The sequence below is a fragment of the Eretmochelys imbricata genome, chromosome 17, assembly GCF_965152235.1.
Source record: "Eretmochelys imbricata isolate rEreImb1 chromosome 17, rEreImb1.hap1, whole genome shotgun sequence".
NCBI classification, from domain to species: Eukaryota; Metazoa; Chordata; order Testudines; family Cheloniidae; genus Eretmochelys; species Eretmochelys imbricata.
Genome location: NC_135588.1, coordinates 176,221 through 195,170, shown reverse-complemented (window position 1 = coordinate 195,170; position 18,950 = coordinate 176,221). Strand labels below are relative to the sequence as shown.

General features: G+C 45.1%; 1 protein-coding gene across 5 annotated transcripts in view; it reads left to right on the top strand.

The window, feature by feature from the left end:
- The window catches only part of MYO1C (myosin IC), a 108,649-nt gene that overhangs the window by 66,192 nt on the left and 23,507 nt on the right, over window positions 1-18,950 (top strand). For all 5 annotated transcript variants that reach the window (XR_013348233.1, XM_077836392.1, XM_077836389.1 and 2 more), the window contains 11 exons: window positions 2,753-2,847; window positions 3,100-3,146; window positions 3,464-3,544; window positions 3,743-3,848; window positions 15,244-15,361; window positions 15,596-15,709; window positions 15,884-15,960; window positions 16,102-16,170; window positions 16,405-16,489; window positions 17,342-17,501; window positions 18,656-18,739. Coding sequence is in view for 4 of the 5 variants with exons in the window: in XM_077836392.1 (XP_077692518.1) it covers window positions 2,753-2,847; window positions 3,100-3,146; window positions 3,464-3,544; window positions 3,743-3,848; window positions 15,244-15,361; window positions 15,596-15,709; window positions 15,884-15,960; window positions 16,102-16,170; window positions 16,405-16,489; window positions 17,342-17,501; window positions 18,656-18,739 (1,036 nt within the window). In the remaining variant the exon portion in view is untranslated. The remainder of the gene's footprint in view (window positions 1-2,752; window positions 2,848-3,099; window positions 3,147-3,463; window positions 3,545-3,742; window positions 3,849-15,243; window positions 15,362-15,595; window positions 15,710-15,883; window positions 15,961-16,101; window positions 16,171-16,404; window positions 16,490-17,341; window positions 17,502-18,655; window positions 18,740-18,950) is intronic.

Genomic DNA, 18,950 nt, shown 5'->3' with positions numbered 1-18,950 from the left:
CCTCCAGGGATCAAATCTTGGCCTATTTAATATCTTTATCAATTATTTGGTAGAAAACATAAAATCATCACTGAGTTTGCAGATGACACAAAAATTGGGGGAGTGGTAAATAAAGAAGAGGGCAGGTCACTGATTCAGAATGATCTAGCTCACTTGGTAAACTGGGCGCAAGCAAACAGTGTGTGTTTTTTAATATGGGTAAATGTGTAAAACTGGGAAGAAAGAATGTAGGCCATACTTACAGGATATATCCTGTAAGTTCTTTGTATGTGTAGGGGATATCAGAAAGTTGAGGAAACATCTAGAAGGTCATCCATTTTGGATCTGGTTTTGACCAACAGGGATAAATTAGTTGCGAACACAAAGGTAGTTGGGAACTTGGGAGGAAGTGATCATAATCTGATAGGATTCAAGAGCCTAAGGAAAGGAGGACATTTGAACAACAAAACAAGGACACTGGACTTCAAAAAGGCAGACTTCAACCAACTCCGAGAAATAGTAGGCACGACTCCATAGAGAGACCAATTAGGAAGAAAAGGAATTGAAGGGGGTTGGCATTTCCTAAAAGATGTAATACTAGAAGCTCAACATCAAGTAATTCCTATGCAGAGAAGAGATAAGTGCCTTTAGATATCTAAAAACCCAAATGGATACATAGAGGAAATGGAAGGAGGGGAATGTCACTAAGGAAGTGGACATGAGAATAGCATGAGTGTGTTGGAACAAAATCAGGAAAACCAAGGCAAGGAATGAGTTGCAACTGGCAAGAAAAGTTAGAGACAACAAGAAGGGCTTCTACAAATATGTCATACAAAAAAGAAAGATCAGGGATGGTGTGGGTCTGCTGCTTAATGGAGAAAGTGGGCTGGTAACCACAGATGATAATAAGGTGGAGCTGTTCAGTGCCTACTTTGCTTCAGTCTTCACACAAAAAAATAACATGACCGGAAGACTAACAAAGTTAGCAGAGACGATAAAAGGGAAGGGACGCAGCTCAGGATAAGTAAAAAACACATCAGAGATCTTCTGACTAAATTGAATTAATTCAAGTCAGCAGGGCCTGATCCTGTTCATCCCAGGGTGCTGAAGGAATTAGCTGAGGAAATCTCAAAGCCACTGGCAATAATATTTACAAACTCATGGATAACAGTAGAGGTCCTGGAGAGCTGGAGAAAGCTAATGTAGTACCCATCTTTAAAAAGGGGGGAAAGGAGGAGCTATAGAAATTGTAGACCAGTCAGCCTGACCTCAATACCTGGGAAGCTAACTAGAGCAATATATAAAATATACAATTTGCAAATATAGGGAGGATGAAGGGGTGATCACTAGCAGCCAACATAGATTTGCTAAGAACAAATCATGCCAAGCCAGATTGATTTCATTCTTTGACAAGGTAATTGGTTTGGTGGATAGGGGGAATGCGGTGGACATAGTACAAGCGGACTTCAGCAAGGCTTTTGACATAGTCCCACATGACATTCTCATAAGTAAACTGGAGAAATGCAGGTGGTTCTTCAAGTGTTTGTTCATGTCAGTTCCAATCAGGTGTGTGCGTGCTGCGTGCACGACAGCTGGAAGATTTTTCCCCTAGCAGTATCCATAGAGTTGGCCTGGGAGCCCTCTGGAGTCATGCCTTCATGGCACCCAATATAGGGCCCTGCTGACCCAACCTCCACTCAGTTCCTTCTTACCACCTGTGATGGCTAGCTGGAACTCCCTACTGCTCTTGCCTCGACAAGTGCGTGCTTTGCAGTATCTCTCTCCTCATGTACTTAGTTAGATTTAGCAGCACAGTAGTTTATAGTTAGTGTGGGTTTTCTTACAAGTTTCCTTTGGGGGGTCTTTCTCTCCGACATTTTTCCCTGGCACCATGGTATGCCTTGGTCTCCGGGCTTTAAACCATGATTGGACTGTGGTAGGTTTATGCCAAGAAGTGACCCGCACTTGTCATGCCTTAAGTGTCTGGACGAGGGGCATCTCAGAGACCACTGTAAAATCTGTAAGGGTTTTCACACCAGGATCCTTATGGACAGAGAGCAACACCTCCGAGTCCTACTTATGAAGGCAGGTCTTCGGCCTCCACACAGATTTTGTAGGTTTTCGGTCCCTAATTTTACCCTTCAGGTTGCTTTATCTCCATTTCATAGAATCATAGGTGTGGAAGGGACCTTGAGAGGTCATCTAGTCCAGTCCCCTGCATTCATAACAGAACTAAGTATTATCTAGACCATCCCTGACAAGTGTTTGTCTAACCTGTGCTTAAAATTTTTAGAATAGTAATTTTAAAAACTGCAACACCAATAAGCCAGGTTTTTTCAGTCATCCCTGAACCATTTCATATTCTCAATTCAAGGTCTGAATGGCATCATCCTTGTGACATTCTCCCAGAGTGGGTTCCCTGATAACTTAATCTCTGTTGCCAGAAACCTTAAGGTCTCTGGCCTGCTGTCTCCAGTGCAATTTCACAGGCACACAGAGTTTGACCCCCTTTCCTCTAAAAAGTTAATCACTTTGGAACAAGTCCAAATATTTTTCTGGGACTAGAGTGATAGTTGCTGATCTGTGGCTCCCATTTACCTTAGTATTGCTGTTCCTAGAGAGAAACACAGTGTCAGCTTGCCTGTTTTCCTCTGGTCCCATCCCTCTGTCAAGAGCTGTGGTGGTTCTGTACTTAGCATCAGTGGTAATTGTAGATGAATCCTATTTGAGGCTAGTATCTTCTCCCCATTAAGCCTTTTTGCTTTCTTCCCAGACACAAGCTGGCTGACCAGAAGACTCGGAAGTCTTTAGGCCGAGAAGAGTTCCGTCTCTTGCACTATGCTGGAGAGGTCACCTACAGTGTCACAGGTAAATGTTACACAACAAGTACACCATTGCCTGACACCAGGGTCACTTACCGTCCCCATTTTCCCCCACTTCAGACAGTTACACTTCCTTTTTCTCCTCCTATCTCCTGCCGTTCAGATTAATACATTCACATAATATCTAAATATGTAATTTGATTAATCAAATTACTTTTCCAGCTCAAGGTCCTGCCTTACTGGGGAGGATTTCCCATGAAACAGCCACAGCAGATTGAGTTGTTTTGTTTTTCTCTAGGTTTTCTGGATAAAAACAATGACCTTCTATTTCGGAACCTGAAGGAGGTGAGTGTCGATCGAGAACTGCCTGTTTTGTGGAGTATTGTAAAGGATCAAGTTGCTAATGGAGTGGGCTGTGAAGGTACCATCTCTGTCTTGGACCTTTCAATCTTCAGGATGCATTGTTCACATGGGTACACTATGTAAAAAGAGGTCCCAGAGTTTGTTTTATCATTGGTGTTTATCATAGAAATTAGAGACAGAAAAGACAAACTGGGTCTCATCTGTTCTCCTGCCAACTCCCAAAAATACACATTCCAGTACTTTGTCCAGTCCGCCTTTAAACAATTTTCATGCATTTGTCCCCTACTGTTTCTTTCTAGACCATGTGCAACTCGGAGAATACTATCATAAATCATTGTTTTGAGAGGACTGAGTTGACAGATAAAAAGAGACCTGAAACGGTAAGAACACAATTGTTGGATTGAAGCATAGTCATTTCCAATTACTGAAGATAATGTCTCCTTCTCCCTAACTTTGTGGTGTAAAAGGACTTCCATGATGTTTAAAGCTTTGATACTGAAAAATTTGTTCTTAGCCTTATGTGTGTGATGCAGTGTCACAAAAACTAGTCGTATCTGAGTCTTCCTTCTTTCTTCTAGGCGGCAACTCAGTTTAAGAACAGTCTGTCCAAACTAATGGAAATTCTGATGTCCAAGGAGCCATCATACATTCGCTGCATTAAACCTAATGATGCTAAACAAGCCGGTAAGGTTTTAGTGACTCTCTCTCTCTTGTCTGCTGCTTCAGGCAATTTCCAGTCTTTAGGAATGTGTAGGAAATTCACACCAAAAGTTATAACTTGAGAGCACAGATCAGGAAAAGATGCTGTCCAGATTCTGCTAAGATAAAATAATTGATTTGTAGAATGTCAAGATGGGTGAGGTAATATCTTTTACTGGACCAACTTTTGTTGGTGAAAGAGACAAGCTTGTGTCTATTCTGTATTCATGACGAATTCTTTTCTTGTCCTCATTGTAGCCATGACTCAGTCACTGGAGAAGTTCTGTCAGGGTGTAGAATGACCATCATCAACGTTCCGAGCCTCTCCATTCTGATTCTTTACCTAGTTTCTGTCTCATAAGAATCCAAAATAGTTATTAGGCTGCTTTATGGCCTGTGTTATACAGGAGGTCAGACAAGACGATCTAATGGTCCCCCTTCTGGCTTTAAAATCTATTAATCTGTTTTTTAAGCTTTGCTGTTTGTTGCTGACTGTTTATTGTCATCATATTAATAGTAATTTGTGTTTGGGTTTTATTGCTAGGGACTTTATTTTGCTTGGTGTTCTATCGCCAAACAAGAAATTCTCAATAAAATGTATTAAACATATATAAAAATAAAAGGGAAAACCATTAAAACTTGTCACTGTTAAAAAATTGAAGCATAATTCAATTCTTCATTTTAACAGGCTTTCTTATTCTTCCTCTTTCCTCTCTCCCATTGTCATAGCATCTTTTAAAGGGAAACTCTTGCTTAAAAGTCTCTTAAATGGCATCAAGTATCCTTGTTGAGGAAAGAATCCATTTCAGGTGGTATCTCTGATATTTTGTCATTGGTGCTGTTTCTTTTTAAGACAAAACATGTCAAACATACAAAGGGAAAGAGAGAAAAGAACAGCAACAGATAGGAAAATGCAACTTCTGTTCTTGGTGCTTGCAGTTCAGTTACGGGAAGATCATAGGCACAGCACATGGCCCATGGCCCAATTAGGCACTGCTGGTAGGTAAGAATTGATGTTAGCTTATTGAACTGGTCACAGCAAAGTTCTGAGATGTGACTCTTCGCAACAGTTATTCAGGATATCGCTATAGAGATGTTGATGTTATCCAGTTTTCCCTTCTTGTGTGGTCTTGTCAGAATGTCTTCTAGGCTCAGGAAATAGAAGGCCCAGTGATGTGATAATAAATCCCCAAACCTCCATGTGTGGTGGTGGTGATCCTGGTGGGAATGCCAGTGCTGGTGATAGAGTGGATAAAAATTGATTATTTTTTATTTAAATCAAATAAGGTTTATTTGTTAAAACTAAATCTATTTAAAATAAAATTTAAAACTGACCACCTATATCAAAGCATAATTTATGATAAATTAAAATAATTTAAATTAAATACAAAAATATTATTAAGCAATACATGATTGCTACCAAGTTTTAAAGAGGGTTCAACCACTGAACTACAGGAAGTCACTGGCTAAGCTCCTGGAACCAAAGTTTCTTCTTCAAGAGATGTCCCTGTGGGTGCTCCGCTTCAGGTCAAGGTGCGTCCCAGCGCCTTCAATTGGAAATTTCTCCAGCAGTACCCCTACGGGCTGCACATGCGCTGTGCCTGCCTCTCGAGCTGTCAGCGTTTGAATAGCGCATGCATAACCTGGGCTCCTCAGTTCCTTCTCTACCATCCCGGGCTAGAGACGGAGTTCAGCAGTGCTCTTTGAGATTAGCTAGTTAGTTTCTCAGTTCAGTTAGTTAGTTTTTAGTCATTAGAATTACTATTTAGATAAGTTACATTAGCTGTTAAAGGCACCGTCCTTTGATCTTAAAAAAAAAAAAAAAACTCTGCGGTTACAGACATGCCTGGCTCCCCAGGCTTCAAGAGATGTGCCTCCTGTAATGATGCCATCCCCATCTCGGATGGGCATTCACTGTGCGTACGCTGTTTGGGGGAGTCTCATGTACCCCAATAATGCATCCACTGTACCAAATTGAAAGCGCGGATCTGCAAGGACAGGGAGCTCAGGCTTAAAATGCTGCTCCTGGAAAACTCTCTCAATCCTGCTTCTGACACCTCTGTGACACCCTCCAGAGGCAAAGCAAAAGCAAAAAAACGACCAGCTTCCTCCCCCCTCAAGAGCCGTTCCTCGGAGAAAAAGTTAAAAGGAGCTCTCCTGTCTCTGGTAACTCCTGCTCCGCGGCTCAGCACCTTTCACGCGGCAGGCACCTCAGGCACTGACCGTGAGTCGGCTGCCCCAATACATGGTGCCGAGGCTCAGGGCTTTCAGTTGCCCACCTCTTTCAGCTCTCCCTCAGCCACTTCTGCCAGTATGGTGCCTAGAGCTGCTATGGTGCCTAGAGCTGCTATGGTGCCGGCAATACAAGCGGTGGCTGCAGCACCATCCTTTGATCTTGTGGCTCCGCTTTTACAGCCGCTGCTCTTGGCACCGAGCCTCCTGAGGTCTCCAGCCTCCATTGCAGTGCCTACCTCAGGGGCATCTACTCCACGGAGCCAGCTTGCACCCCCGGGACACCCTTCGGTGCATCAGCAGATGCCCCAGCAGACTCTGCCTCCACTAGCTACACCGGCACCAACTCCTGGTCAGTCAGCTCCACCGCAGTTTTTACAGCCAGAGTAATTAAGGGTGTCCCATGCTCCTGAATCTCCTCTTCTCAGCACCAGTCTATCACTGAGACCTTTAGCACCCTATCTTTAGCACCCTACCTTCAGTACTCCCCTACCACTTCAAGCTCCTCCAGTGAAGTGTGGGAGGAGGAAGAGGAATACAATGACCAGATGTTTTCCTCTCAATACTCTCCCCAGATTCAGTTACCTACAATTGGGAGACGTACTACCGCATGATCTCCATATCCTCATGGCTATCCACACTGGTATGGCAATCCCTGGATGGGACCACCTATTCCGCCCCCCACCCCGGGGCAATGGCCATACTGGGGTCCATGGACCTACACCACACCACACTCAGGTGTTCCACGGGCTGCCCAGAGGAAAGCTGTCAGACCCTCCCCACTGCCGGCTCTCACTGAAACCCAGATAAGACCTGACATGGCCGCCACCCCTACAGAGGACACTGCCCCGCACACCTCCTCTACAGCGATAACACCATAAGACACCATGGTACTCCCGCCACTAATGAGCTCGCCCACTTTCAAGAGTTGTTTCAGAAGGTAGCAGAGGAACTCAAGATTACCCTGGAAGAGGTACCTGAAACACACCATGAGCTTACTGACATCCTGCAAGCTACGACCTCCTCCAAAATAGCCCTACCAATTAATGGTGCCATTATGGAACCTGCTAAAACTATTCGGCAGATCCCAGCCACAATAACAGCCACTAGCAAGAGACTGGACCACAAATATTTTGTCCCATCTAAGGGTTTTGAGTTTCTATTTATGCACTCCTCACCTAATTCCCTAGAGGTCGACATGGCCAATCAAAAAACAATACCAACACTTCCGATCCACTCCATCGGACAAGATAACAAGAGACTGGACTCCTTAGGCTGCAAAGTGTATTCTTCTTCCACTTCGCAGTTTAGAATAGCGAATTATGCGGTGTTCTTAGCAAAATATGACCACAAAAATTATGCCAAGGTAATGCAATTTATTGATGATGTGTCGGAGGATAAATGACAACAATTTAAAGCAGTGGTGTCCGAGGGCCAATTCATAGAATCATAGAATATCACGGTCGGAAGGGACCTCAGGAGGTCATCTAGTCCAACCCCCTGCTCAAAGCAGGACCAATCCCCAATTAAATCATCCCAGCCAGGGCTTTGTCAAGCGCGTGACCTTAAAAAATTCTAAGGAAGGAGATTCTACCACCTCCCTAGGTAACGCATTCCAGTGTTTCACCACCCTCCTAGTGAAAAAGTTTTTCCTAATATCCAACCTAAACCTCCCCCACTGCAACTTGAGACCATTACTCCTTGTCCTGTCATCTTCTACCACTGAGAATAGTCTAGAACCATCCTCTTTGGAACCACCTCTCAGGTAGTTGAAAGCAGCTATCAAATCCCCCCTCATTCTTCTCTTCTGCAGACTAAACAATCCCAGTTCCCTCAGCCTCTCCTCATAAGTCATGTGTTCCAGACCCCTAATCATTTTTGTTGCCCTCCGCTGTACTCTCTCCAATTTATCCACATCCTTCTTGTAGTGTGGGGCCCAAAACTGGACACAGTACTCCATATGAGGCCTCACCAATGTCGAATAGAGGGGAATGATCACGTCCCTCGATCTGCTGGCTATGCCCCTACTTATACATCTCAAAATGCCATTGGCCTTCTTGGCAACAAGGGCACTCTGTTGACTCATATCCAGCTTCTTGTCCACTGTCACCCCTAGGTTCTTTTCCGCAGAACTGCTGCCTAGCCATTCGGTCCCTAGTCTGTAGCGGTGCATGGGATTCTTCCGTCCTAAGTGCAGGACCCTGCACTTATCCTTGTTGAACCTCATCAGATTTCTTTTGGCCCAATCCTCCAATTTGTCTAGGTCCCTCTGTATCCTATCCCTACCTGCCACCGTATCTACCACTCCTCCGAGTTTAGTATCATCCGCAAATTTGCTGAGAGTACAATCCACACCATCCTCCAGATCATTTATGAAGATACTGAACAAAACCGGCCCCAGGACCGACCCTTGGGGCACTCCACTTGATACCAGCTGCCAACTAGACATGGAGCCATTGATCACTACCCGTTGAGCCCGACAATCTAGCCAACTTTCTACCCATCTTATAGTGCATTCATCCAGCCCATACTTCTTTAACTTGCTGACTAGAATACTGTGGGAGACCGTGTTAAAAGCATTGCTAAAGTCAAGAAACAATACATCCACTGCTTTCCCTTCATCCACAGAACCAGTAATCTCATCATAGAAGGTGATTAGATTAGTCAGGCATGACCTCCCACGCAGCTCTTCAAGCTGCCCTCGATGCTGCGGACACAGCCGCCAGATCCACAGCCACGGCCTTCATCATGCGATGGGCCTCGTGGTTTGCTCCTTCCTCCATTCCGAAGGAGATACAGAATACAGTCAAGGATCTCCCCTTCGATCGAGACAAGCTCTTCGCCTCTATGACTAATGAGGTCCTTCACTCCGTGAAGGACTCGCATGCCACACTCCGATCCTTAGGTATCCAAACACCTGCCTCAAAGAAGAGACAATATAGATATCAGCCATAACAACGACCACATTACCATATCTTTGCGCAACATCTACCTTTAAGACAATATGATACACAACAACAACGGCATAGGCCCAGGAACCAACAACGTCACCCTCCGCAAACAATGGCAAACCACCCTCCTAAGCCAAATAAACAAATTTGAAGTCTTGGTCGAGGGTGTAGAAAACCTCGCACCCTCTTCAGCGCCAACTCCAACCAACCATTTCTTTGGACACCATTTGTGTCCATTCTTGGCCAACCGGAAAACCATCACTACGGACAGATGGGTCCTGGAAATTATCAGATTGGGTTATGCCATCCCCTTCCTCTCCTTATGTCCCACCCACCCTGTCCCTCTTCAGGGACCCTCTTATGAATAATTGCTCTATCAGGAGGTACAACACCTCATACATCTTGGAGCAATAGAGAAGGTACCCCTGCAACACAGAGGGAAAGGCTTTTACTCCCACTACTTCTTGGAAAAGAAAAACGGCAGTTGGCGCCCTATCCTTGATCTTCGATGTTTGAACAACTTTGTCAAGAAACAGAAATTCCGGATGGTTACTTTCCCAATGATAATTCCGACACTGGAGCAAGGAGATTGGTTTTCAACCCACGACCTCCAAGACGCATATTTCCATGTCTCTATCCACCATTCCCATTAACGTTTCCTCAGGGAGCGCAACACTAACAATACAGAGTCCTCCCATTTAGCCTCTCCACCTCACCACATGTCTTCTCCAAGGTGCTAGCAGTTGTAATAGCACATCTCAGGAAAAAAGGAATCATCATATTTCCTCACCTGAACGATTGTCTGCTCAAGTCTCCCACTCAGTTAGAAGCGAACCATGCAACTCTTGCAACCCTTCACTGCTTCTGCATCTTGGGCCTGCAAATAACTGAAAACAAATCTACCTTACAATCCACCCAACAAATCTACTTCATCGGTGCCCACCTTGATTCCACCACTGGTCTTGCATCTCTTCCCCAGGACAGATTCCACACAATGGGCAACCTTATTACCCAGATACGTGTCAGCCCACAGACTACAGTCCAAGACTCCCTACAGCTCTTAGGACATATGGCTGCTTCCACATTTGTGGTTGCAAATGCTCGCCTTTACATGCGATGCCTTCAGGGTTGGCTAGCCACGGTATACAAACCAAACAAGCACAGGCTAAACAAGTTACTAACAATGCCCCAGAAAGTCAAGGACTCCCTTCTGTGGTGGACCTCTCCCATTAACCTCTGCACCAGGATTCCCTTCCGACTGGATCCCTCTTCCATTACCATCACCACAGATGCATCCCTCACAGGATAGGGAGCACACATCGGCCACCTCACCACTCAGGGCCTCTGGGGTGCTTCGGAAACCAAGCTTCACATAAATTTGCTAGAGCTCTCTGCCTGCCTCCATTTCCTTCCCATCATCCAAAACCTTCAAATTATGATCGACAACATCACATGTTTTATGTCAACAGACGGGGGAGCCCGATCACACTCCCTCTGCACAGAGGAAGTAAAACTTTGGAACTGGTGTCTTCAACACAAGATCCATATCTCCGCCTCATACCTGCTAGGTTCTCAGAATAACACCGCAGACTAGCTCAGCTGATCGTTCTCCATACAGCACAAGTGGAAACTCAACGACACCATTCTTTCCAACATTTTCCAGACCTGGGGTTATCCCCAGCTGGATCTATTTGCCACAGCAACAAACAAAAAATGCCCAATATTCTGCCCCAGAGCAGGCCGGGGGAAACACTCTCACTGGGAGATGCCTTTATGTTCCCATGGTCCGAAACTCTCATGTATGTGTTCCCACCAATGCCTCTATTGCACAGAGCAATTCAGAAGATACGAACAGACAGAGCCAACATCATTCTCATCGCCCCAGCATGGCCCAGACAACCGTGGTACCCCTTTCTCGTGCGCATGTCGGTCAAGCTACCCATTCCCCTTCCCCCACTCGGCAACCTCCTATTTCACCCTGACGTACAATGTCTCCACCTGAGGGCCTGGCTGATCAATGGTTCTCTAATGCGGAGTTAACATTTTCGGACCAAGTGTGCACTGTCTTGCTACACAGCAGAACACACAAAACGCGCACGACCTACCTGCATAGATGGAAACGGTTCACATCTTGGTGTGCTGACAAACAGACCTCTCCAGTTTCTGCTTTACTCCCACTGATACTGGATTTCCTGTTACACCTTAAAACACCTGTCCCCTCTACGAGCCCACTCAAGGTCCACCTTGCAGCAATCACTGCCTTCCATCATAAGATTGGCAACGTTATGGTCTTTGCCCATCCAATCACCAAAAGGTTCCTGAATGGTATCCAGACGTTATACCCAGATGTGAAACCGCCTGTTGTACCTTGGGATTTACCCCTAGTCCTGAAAGCCCTGATGGATAAACCCTTTGAACCAATGGTTACCTCCTCCTTTCTCCACCTCTCCATGAAGACCACCTTCCTCATAGCAATCACGTCTGCCAGATGAGTAGGAGAAATGGGGGCACTTATGGCAGACCCTCCGTATATCACATTCTTTTGCGATAAGGTCACACTCCACACGAATCCAAAGTTATTACCTAAGATACACTCTTCCTTTCACCTCAGTGAACCTATACACCTCCCAACATTTCCCCCCAAACCTCACGCTAACGCCTTTGAAACAACAATGCACACTCTTGATGTCCGCAGAGCATTATCCTTTTGCCTGGATAGAACAAAACCGTTTAGAAAACCCCCCAGACTTTTTGTCTCTTCTACTCAGCGTTCACAGGGAAATGCTATCTCTACACAGAGACTTTCCAAAAGGATTGCTGACTGCATACGCCTTTGTTACCAACTCAGGCAAATACAACCTCCTACATCAATTAGATCACTCTACCAGCGCTGTCTCCACCTCCACGGCCTTTCTCTGTAATGTCCCACTGTCTGACATATGCAAGTCAGCTACCTGGGCATCAAACCTTACCTTCGCTAATCGCTACGCTCTCATCCACACTGCAGCGTCCGACACCAGCTTGGGTAGAACTGTCGTGTTGTCAGCCTTCTTGCCTCATCCGAAATCCCAGCCATCCTAAGGGATACTGCTTTTCAGTGACTTGAAGTGGAGCACCCACAGGGACATCTCTCTCTCGAAGAGGAGGTTACTTACCCTGAGCAGTAACTGACGTTCTTCGTGATGCATGTCCCTATTGGTGCTCCACTACCTGCCCTCCTCCCCTCTACTTCAGAATTCGTAATGCACTCCGTTGTAGAGAAGGAACTGAGGAACTGACTAAGGTCAGGCTTGACAAAGCCCTGACTGGGATGATTTAATTGGGGATGGGTCCTGCTTTTGAGCAGGGGGTTGGACTAGATGACCTCCTGAGGTCCCTTCCAACCCTGCTAGTCTATGATTCTGTGGGGAGCCCAGGCTATGCACATGCTATTCCAACGCTGACAGCTCGAGAGGCAGGCACAGCGCATGTGCAGCCCGTAGGGGTACTGCTGGAGAAGCCTCCGATCGAAGGCGCTGGGATGCACCTTGACCTGACGTGGAGCACCCACAGGGACACTCATCTCGAAGAACGTCAGTTACTGCACAGGGTGAGTAACCTCCTCTTGTTGAAGTACTAAACCAACTTTGGACAGCAGTAGCCTCTTCTGAAGGTGAAGAGAAAATACTTTCTTCATTCAGTTTATTCAGCTAGTTCAGTTCAATGACTAGTTGATTAAAAATTAAGAAACCAATTCGGAGTTGAAAAAGCAGGAAAGCATGTTTTCCTCTTCCAATCTATGAATAAAACTAGGTGGAAGAGAATGAGATCATCTAGTTCTAACATCTTGAAGGACATGGTGACCAGAAACAATCAGTTCATACAAAGGTAATTTTATTTTTGTTAAAAAAATTAAAATGATGTTTTTTGTGCATTTTTCCATTGAATTTGAATTGCATTCAAACTGAGCTTGACACAAATCACAGGTAAAAGGTTAATCATTTAACAAATAGAAAATGGTAAATGATGTATTTCCTAACATAATTAAAAAAATGTAGAGATTAAAAATGTAAATAAATGTAAGTTAAGCTTTGTAACTGTGTATAGATATATTGTATCCTCCTGGCTAGCAAAAAGAAGCACCAAAATTAATGTTAGTTGAAAATAACATTTTTTAATGGTTACCAACTAATGAGAATCACCCTTTCCTTAGGAAAATAGCTAAAAAGTACAAATACAAAACATTATTAAAATCAAAGATTTAAATCATGGTTACCTGCTTACTGGTCCAAAGAAATCGAAGCCTTGTCCATCGTCACATTTTCACATGGTTCATATGTGGATATGTTTGTCCCCATAGAAAGGTTTGGGTGTATTGCTGTAACAAATCTGTAATCTTACGAGAAACCTTGAAACCACCGATTTAGCAGCTCTTTTAGCTCCAGCAAATTCTGTTTATATTTCTTTGAATCTGTTTTGTGCTTTTTTTTTTAACAATTTTACTGAACAACCCATAGTAAGACTCAACATAACCCATAGGGTTGCCAACTTTCTACTTGCACAAAACCGAACACCCTTGCCCCGCACCCTGCCAATCCCCTCCAATGAGGTCCCGCCCTCACTCACTCCATCCCCCCTCCCTCACTCACTCATTTTCACTGGGCTGGCTCAGGGGGTTGGGGTGTGGGAGGGGCTCTGGGCTGAGGCAGGGAGTATGGGCTCTGGGGTGCAGGTTCCAGGGTAGGGCCAGAAACGAGAGGTTCAGGGTGCAGGAGGGGGCTGCGGGCTGAGACAGGACATTGTGGTGTGGGGGGATGAGGGCTCTGGTGTGGGGCTGGGGGTGAGGGATTTGGGGTCTGGGAGGGGGCTCCAGGCTGAGGGGTTCAGAGTGCAGGAGGGGGATCAGGGCACTGGGGCAAGGGGATGGGGTGTGGGCTCAGGGGTGGGGCTGGAGATGAGGGGTTTGGGGTGTAGGAGGGTGCTCCGGGCTGGGACCAAAGGGTTTGGAGGGCAGGAGGGGGATCATGGCTGGGGTAGGGGGTTGAGGCATGGCAGGGATTGCAGGCTATGTGAGGCACTTACCTCAGGCAGCTCCCGGAAGCATCATCATGTCTCCCCTCCGGCTATTACGTGGAGGTGCGGCCAGTTGGCTCTGCGTGCTGCCCCATCGGCAGACGCTGCTCCTGCAGCTCTCATTGGCCGCAGTTCCTGGCCAATGGGAACTGCGGAACCGGTGCTTGGGGCATGTGGAGCCCCCGTGCATGCCCCTACGCCTAGGGGCCGGAGGGGGGACATGCTGCTGCTTCTGGGAGCTGTGCAGAGCCGTGGCAGGCAGGGAGCCTGCCTTAACCCTGTTGCGCCACCGACCGGGCTTTTAAAGGCCCAGTCAGCGGTGCTGACCAGAGTCACCAGGGTCCCTTTTCAAAAACCAGAAACCTGGCAATCCTACATAACCAGCCTTCAAGACTCCTCCTGGTCCCTGGAGTTCTTAAGAACGACACTACGCAACTGGTATTGAGCTGGCCTGCCTTGGATTTGACTGTTATATATGAAGGAGAGCTTCTTAGTACTCTATGGGTGAAGAAGGCTGACTTTCATGTGGCAAATGGAATGTTCACTTAATTGACACGTTGGCTGAGTTCCTGATGGCAAAGTTTAGTTATTATATAGTTCAGGGGTGGCCAACCTGTGGCTCCGGAGCCACATGCGGCTCTTCAGAAGTTAATATGCTGCTCCTTGTACAGGCACCGACTCCAGGGCTGGAGCTACCGGCGGTAACTTTCCAGTGTGCTGGGGGGTGCTCACTTCTCAATCCCTGGCTCTGCCACAGGTCCTGCCCCCACTCCACCCCTTCCCACTCCCTCCCCTGAGCCTGCCATGCCCTCACTCCTCCCCTCTCCCCCCCGCCCCCCCAGCCTCCTGCATGCCACGAAACAGCTGATCAGGAGGTGTGGGGAGGGAGGGGGAGGTGCTGATCGGTGCAGCTGCCGGTGAGGGGAGGTGTGGGTGGGGATGGGGGGGTTGCTGATGTATTACTATGGCTCTTTGGCAATGTACATTGGTAAATTCTGGCTCCTTCTCAGGCTTAGGTTGGCCACCCCTGATGTAGTTGGTTAATTGGCAGAGTTATTACAAAGAGCTGATACCAGAACAGTTCCTTTTCCAGATTGAAGGACAGCTGTAATATGATAATTTTCTACCATTTATGTGATTTCTAGGTCGGTTTGATGAAGTTCTAATCCGACATCAAGTGAAGTACTTAGGCCTGATGGAGAACCTGAGAGTGCGCAGAGCTGGTTTTGCTTATCGCCGGAAATATGAAATCTTCCTGCAGAGGTGGGATTTACAATAATTGTCTCAAATCTGTTCTCCCTCACCGTCTCTGCATTAATGTGTTCAGAACAGGAAGTTTCTATACAGCAAACAACATGTAATCTGGTTAACTAAAAGGTCTTGGTTACCAGAATGGATCTCTGTTTGAGGGAGAGGCACTGTGGCTCCCCCTTTGTACCCTGCAGAAGTGCTCCATTTTACTTCTCATTCTGAAGTCTCTCACTTGTCTATTTCCAGATACAAATCACTGTGTTCAGAAACGTGGCCCACGTGGGAAGGGCGGCCCCATGATGGAGTGGCTGTGCTTGTGAAACATCTAGGCTACAAACAGGAAGAGTATAAGATGGGCCGGTCAGTTATTTCTTTCTTCCCTGATTTGGTGTTGTGAGTCATAGGGAGTCTGTGTTTAAATATGGCCCCTGTGTCTAGAGGGTGAGGGGGAGAGCAGAAGCCGCAAGGGGATGGTGAGGGCAGGAAGTAGGTCCCTCTGGCCTCTTATACATAATCATACATTTCCATTTCCAGAACAAAGATTTTTATTCGTTTTCCCAAGACTTTGTTTGCAACAGAAGATGCTTTGGAGATACGGAAGCAGAGTCTGGGTAAGTCAGACACATTTAACCAGCTGGTTTAGCAGACAACTATCAGCGTGCCTTATTTTTTGAATTGACCTATTCTCTATCAGAATCCCAACCTTGGCCACTATTTCTAATTGATAGCTCTTTTTTCTTTTCCAATTTCAGCCACAAAAATCCAGGCCACATGGAGAGGCTTCTATTGGCGACAGAAATTCCTGCACATGAAACATTCAGGTATGTGAGGGCATGCGAAAGTAAATAAGCTTATGGCTAATTACCTGTACAGTTGGAAGCTCCTATTCTGTTCCTAGCAAGGGGGTGGATGGAAAGGGGAACAGAAGTTGGTCTCAGTTTGAGATGCAAGAATAAAAAGCCAGAAAGCATAGAGTAGAGGGGAATGTTTTGGATTATATGGAATTAAGGAGTTCTGTCCAATGTGCAATACCTTTTTGTTTTTATTGTCTTCAGCAATAACTATCCAGTCGTGGTGGCGTGGAACCCAGGGGCGCCGAAAAGCCTCCAAGAAAAAGTGGGCAGTGGAGACAATTAGACGGTGTGTTTACAATCTGCAACAATTTTTTTTTTTTAAATGTGTAGAGAGATTCTCAAAACCTAGTTTCTAACAATGAATAGATGGGGATAAACTGTCTTTTCAGTGTAGTTTCTGTGACTTTTTAAAAAAAAAATACATCTGTTGAACAAAGCCCAAGAAATGTTGGAATTTTCCTGTTTTCAATAACACAAGGATTCTGGTTCATGAGTGGAATAGAGAAGTTGGTGAATCTGTAGTTATTTTCATGCACTTGAGACTATGATGTGAAACGTGAGTCTGGTGGCTGAAAACAAGCAGTTTTTCCTATAGGATGGCACTGATTACAGATCTCGGATAGGTTTCATGCTCAAATAAATTGGTTAGTCTCTAAGGTGCCACAAGTACTCCTTTTCTTTTTTAGATCTCGGATACAAACTTCTAAAACTGGGCTCCATTGCAACAGGGGGACTGAAACATTACCCCTGCACTTTTTATATATGTGTTGAATCCTCTATCCCTATGGACAGTTTCCCTGTACTATCCGCTCTTAACCGTATCTGCCCCGGGAGTCGCTGATAAAGCACATGTTCTCAGTTCTTTGCAGATCCCTGCTCAGTTCCCCTTGCTTTGCAAAGTGTTCCTTCTGTTTGTGTGATAGTTTCCGATTAATTTGTTTTTCCCCCCACAGATGCTAAGTTTCTTGTTTATAGTCAGTTGCCTTCAGTAATGGGGGCATAGGAAGTCTTGGTGTTAAACAGGTTCATTGTAGAATCATAGATTATTAGAATGGAAGACACTTAGATTCTTTAGTCTAATCATCTGTATCAAACCCATCCATGATGGTTACTGATCTTCCTTCTTCTGCCCATTCAGGTTTATTAAAGGTTTTATTTACCGGAACTACCCTCGCTGCTCAGAGAATGAATACTTCCTAGATTACATTCGCTACTCCTTCTTGATGAACCTCAAACGCAATTTACCAAAGAATGTTTTGGACAAATCGTGGCCAACTCCCCCTCCATCACTCTACGAGGTAGGCAGAAGAAAAAGAGAAGGAGTTGACTGCTCTGCGTAGACAGAGTCCTGCACTGTAGTTTCAGTTATTGAAGGCCCTAGGTCACACAGATGTCATTGAGAGAGCGGTGAGACCTGTAGAACCTTCATTAGTAGTGGTGATGTGTGAGAAAGAAAGAACTATGTTTGCCTCTCACTCTACACTGAATTAGTAGAACTGGCAGCAAAAATAACCAAAACATAAGTTAACATGTGTACTGAGCATCTTTGTGAAATTACAAAAATGACTGTTGATTATTTAATTTATTTTACATATAATTATTACTGAGATCAGTAAGCGACACTAAAAATGGAATCCAATTCTGATGTTGTTAAAAAGCAACTTTTCAAAGTAGAACTGCACTTTAGCACATTGGGTAAGATTTTCAGAAATGCCTAAGTGACTTAGTATTTTAAGTGTTGGAAAGATATCATTTAGCTCAGAATAAAATTTTCAAAAGCACCTCAGGGACTTCTGTGGGCACTTTTGAAAATTGAACCCATTTTGTTCTGAGTTAAATGGCTTCTGCCTGAATGGTTAAACTGGGGTGAAAAGCAATGGAATGGTATTTGATTACCCATAAAGAAAATAATTAAACTTTGTTTTCCTGTCCAGTACGTTATTTTATCCTTTGAAGAGTGGCCTCTAACCCAGAAAGGTGACAGTGCCCTGGATACATGCTTTCTCCACCTGAAAGATCACTGATCTGCAAAATAATCCCATAAAATCTTATCTAAAGGCCCCATTTTTATGACATTTTCCAAAAAAATTGTTCCTGGGAGTGGATCTTCTTGGGTCCTTAAGATTCCTGTGTGTGCCTTGTTTGGCTCACAGGTACCTCCAAAATAGGCTGGAGGATGTGAAGAGGAAAATTCCCAACCCTGAGCCCAAACAGTCTGGTTGGAGAACAATGCAGGACAAACTGTCTCAGCACAGGACAATAGATTACTTGTTGCTATTTAATTTTAAAAATATTTCTGCAATAACATACAGTGTTGAAGATGAGTTGTTCAGCTTCAGGCTTGCATTTTCTGCATTCATATCTCTTCTCTGTTCTCTCCTTATATTCTGTTTGAATTGTTTTGCCTTTGTTCAACTTAAAGCCATCTTCACATACCATCTTGTTTCTTCAGGTATCTCAGCTCTTGAGACAGCTGTGTATGCAAAACATGGTGTGGAGCTACTGCAAGAGAATCAGCCCAGAATGGAAACAGCAGGTGCAGGACATTTACGTTACTTACCAGATCTCTCAACTATTGCTAGGAACAAGAGGTGGGATCCACACAGGCACTTAGATGCCCAGAAAATCACAGGAACAGCATTGCGATCCACAAAGCCAAGTTAGAAACCTAGGCTCCCTATATAGTGAATGGGGAGAGATGGGTGCCTTAGAATGTGATCTACCACACTAAGTGGGGAGCCATGTAA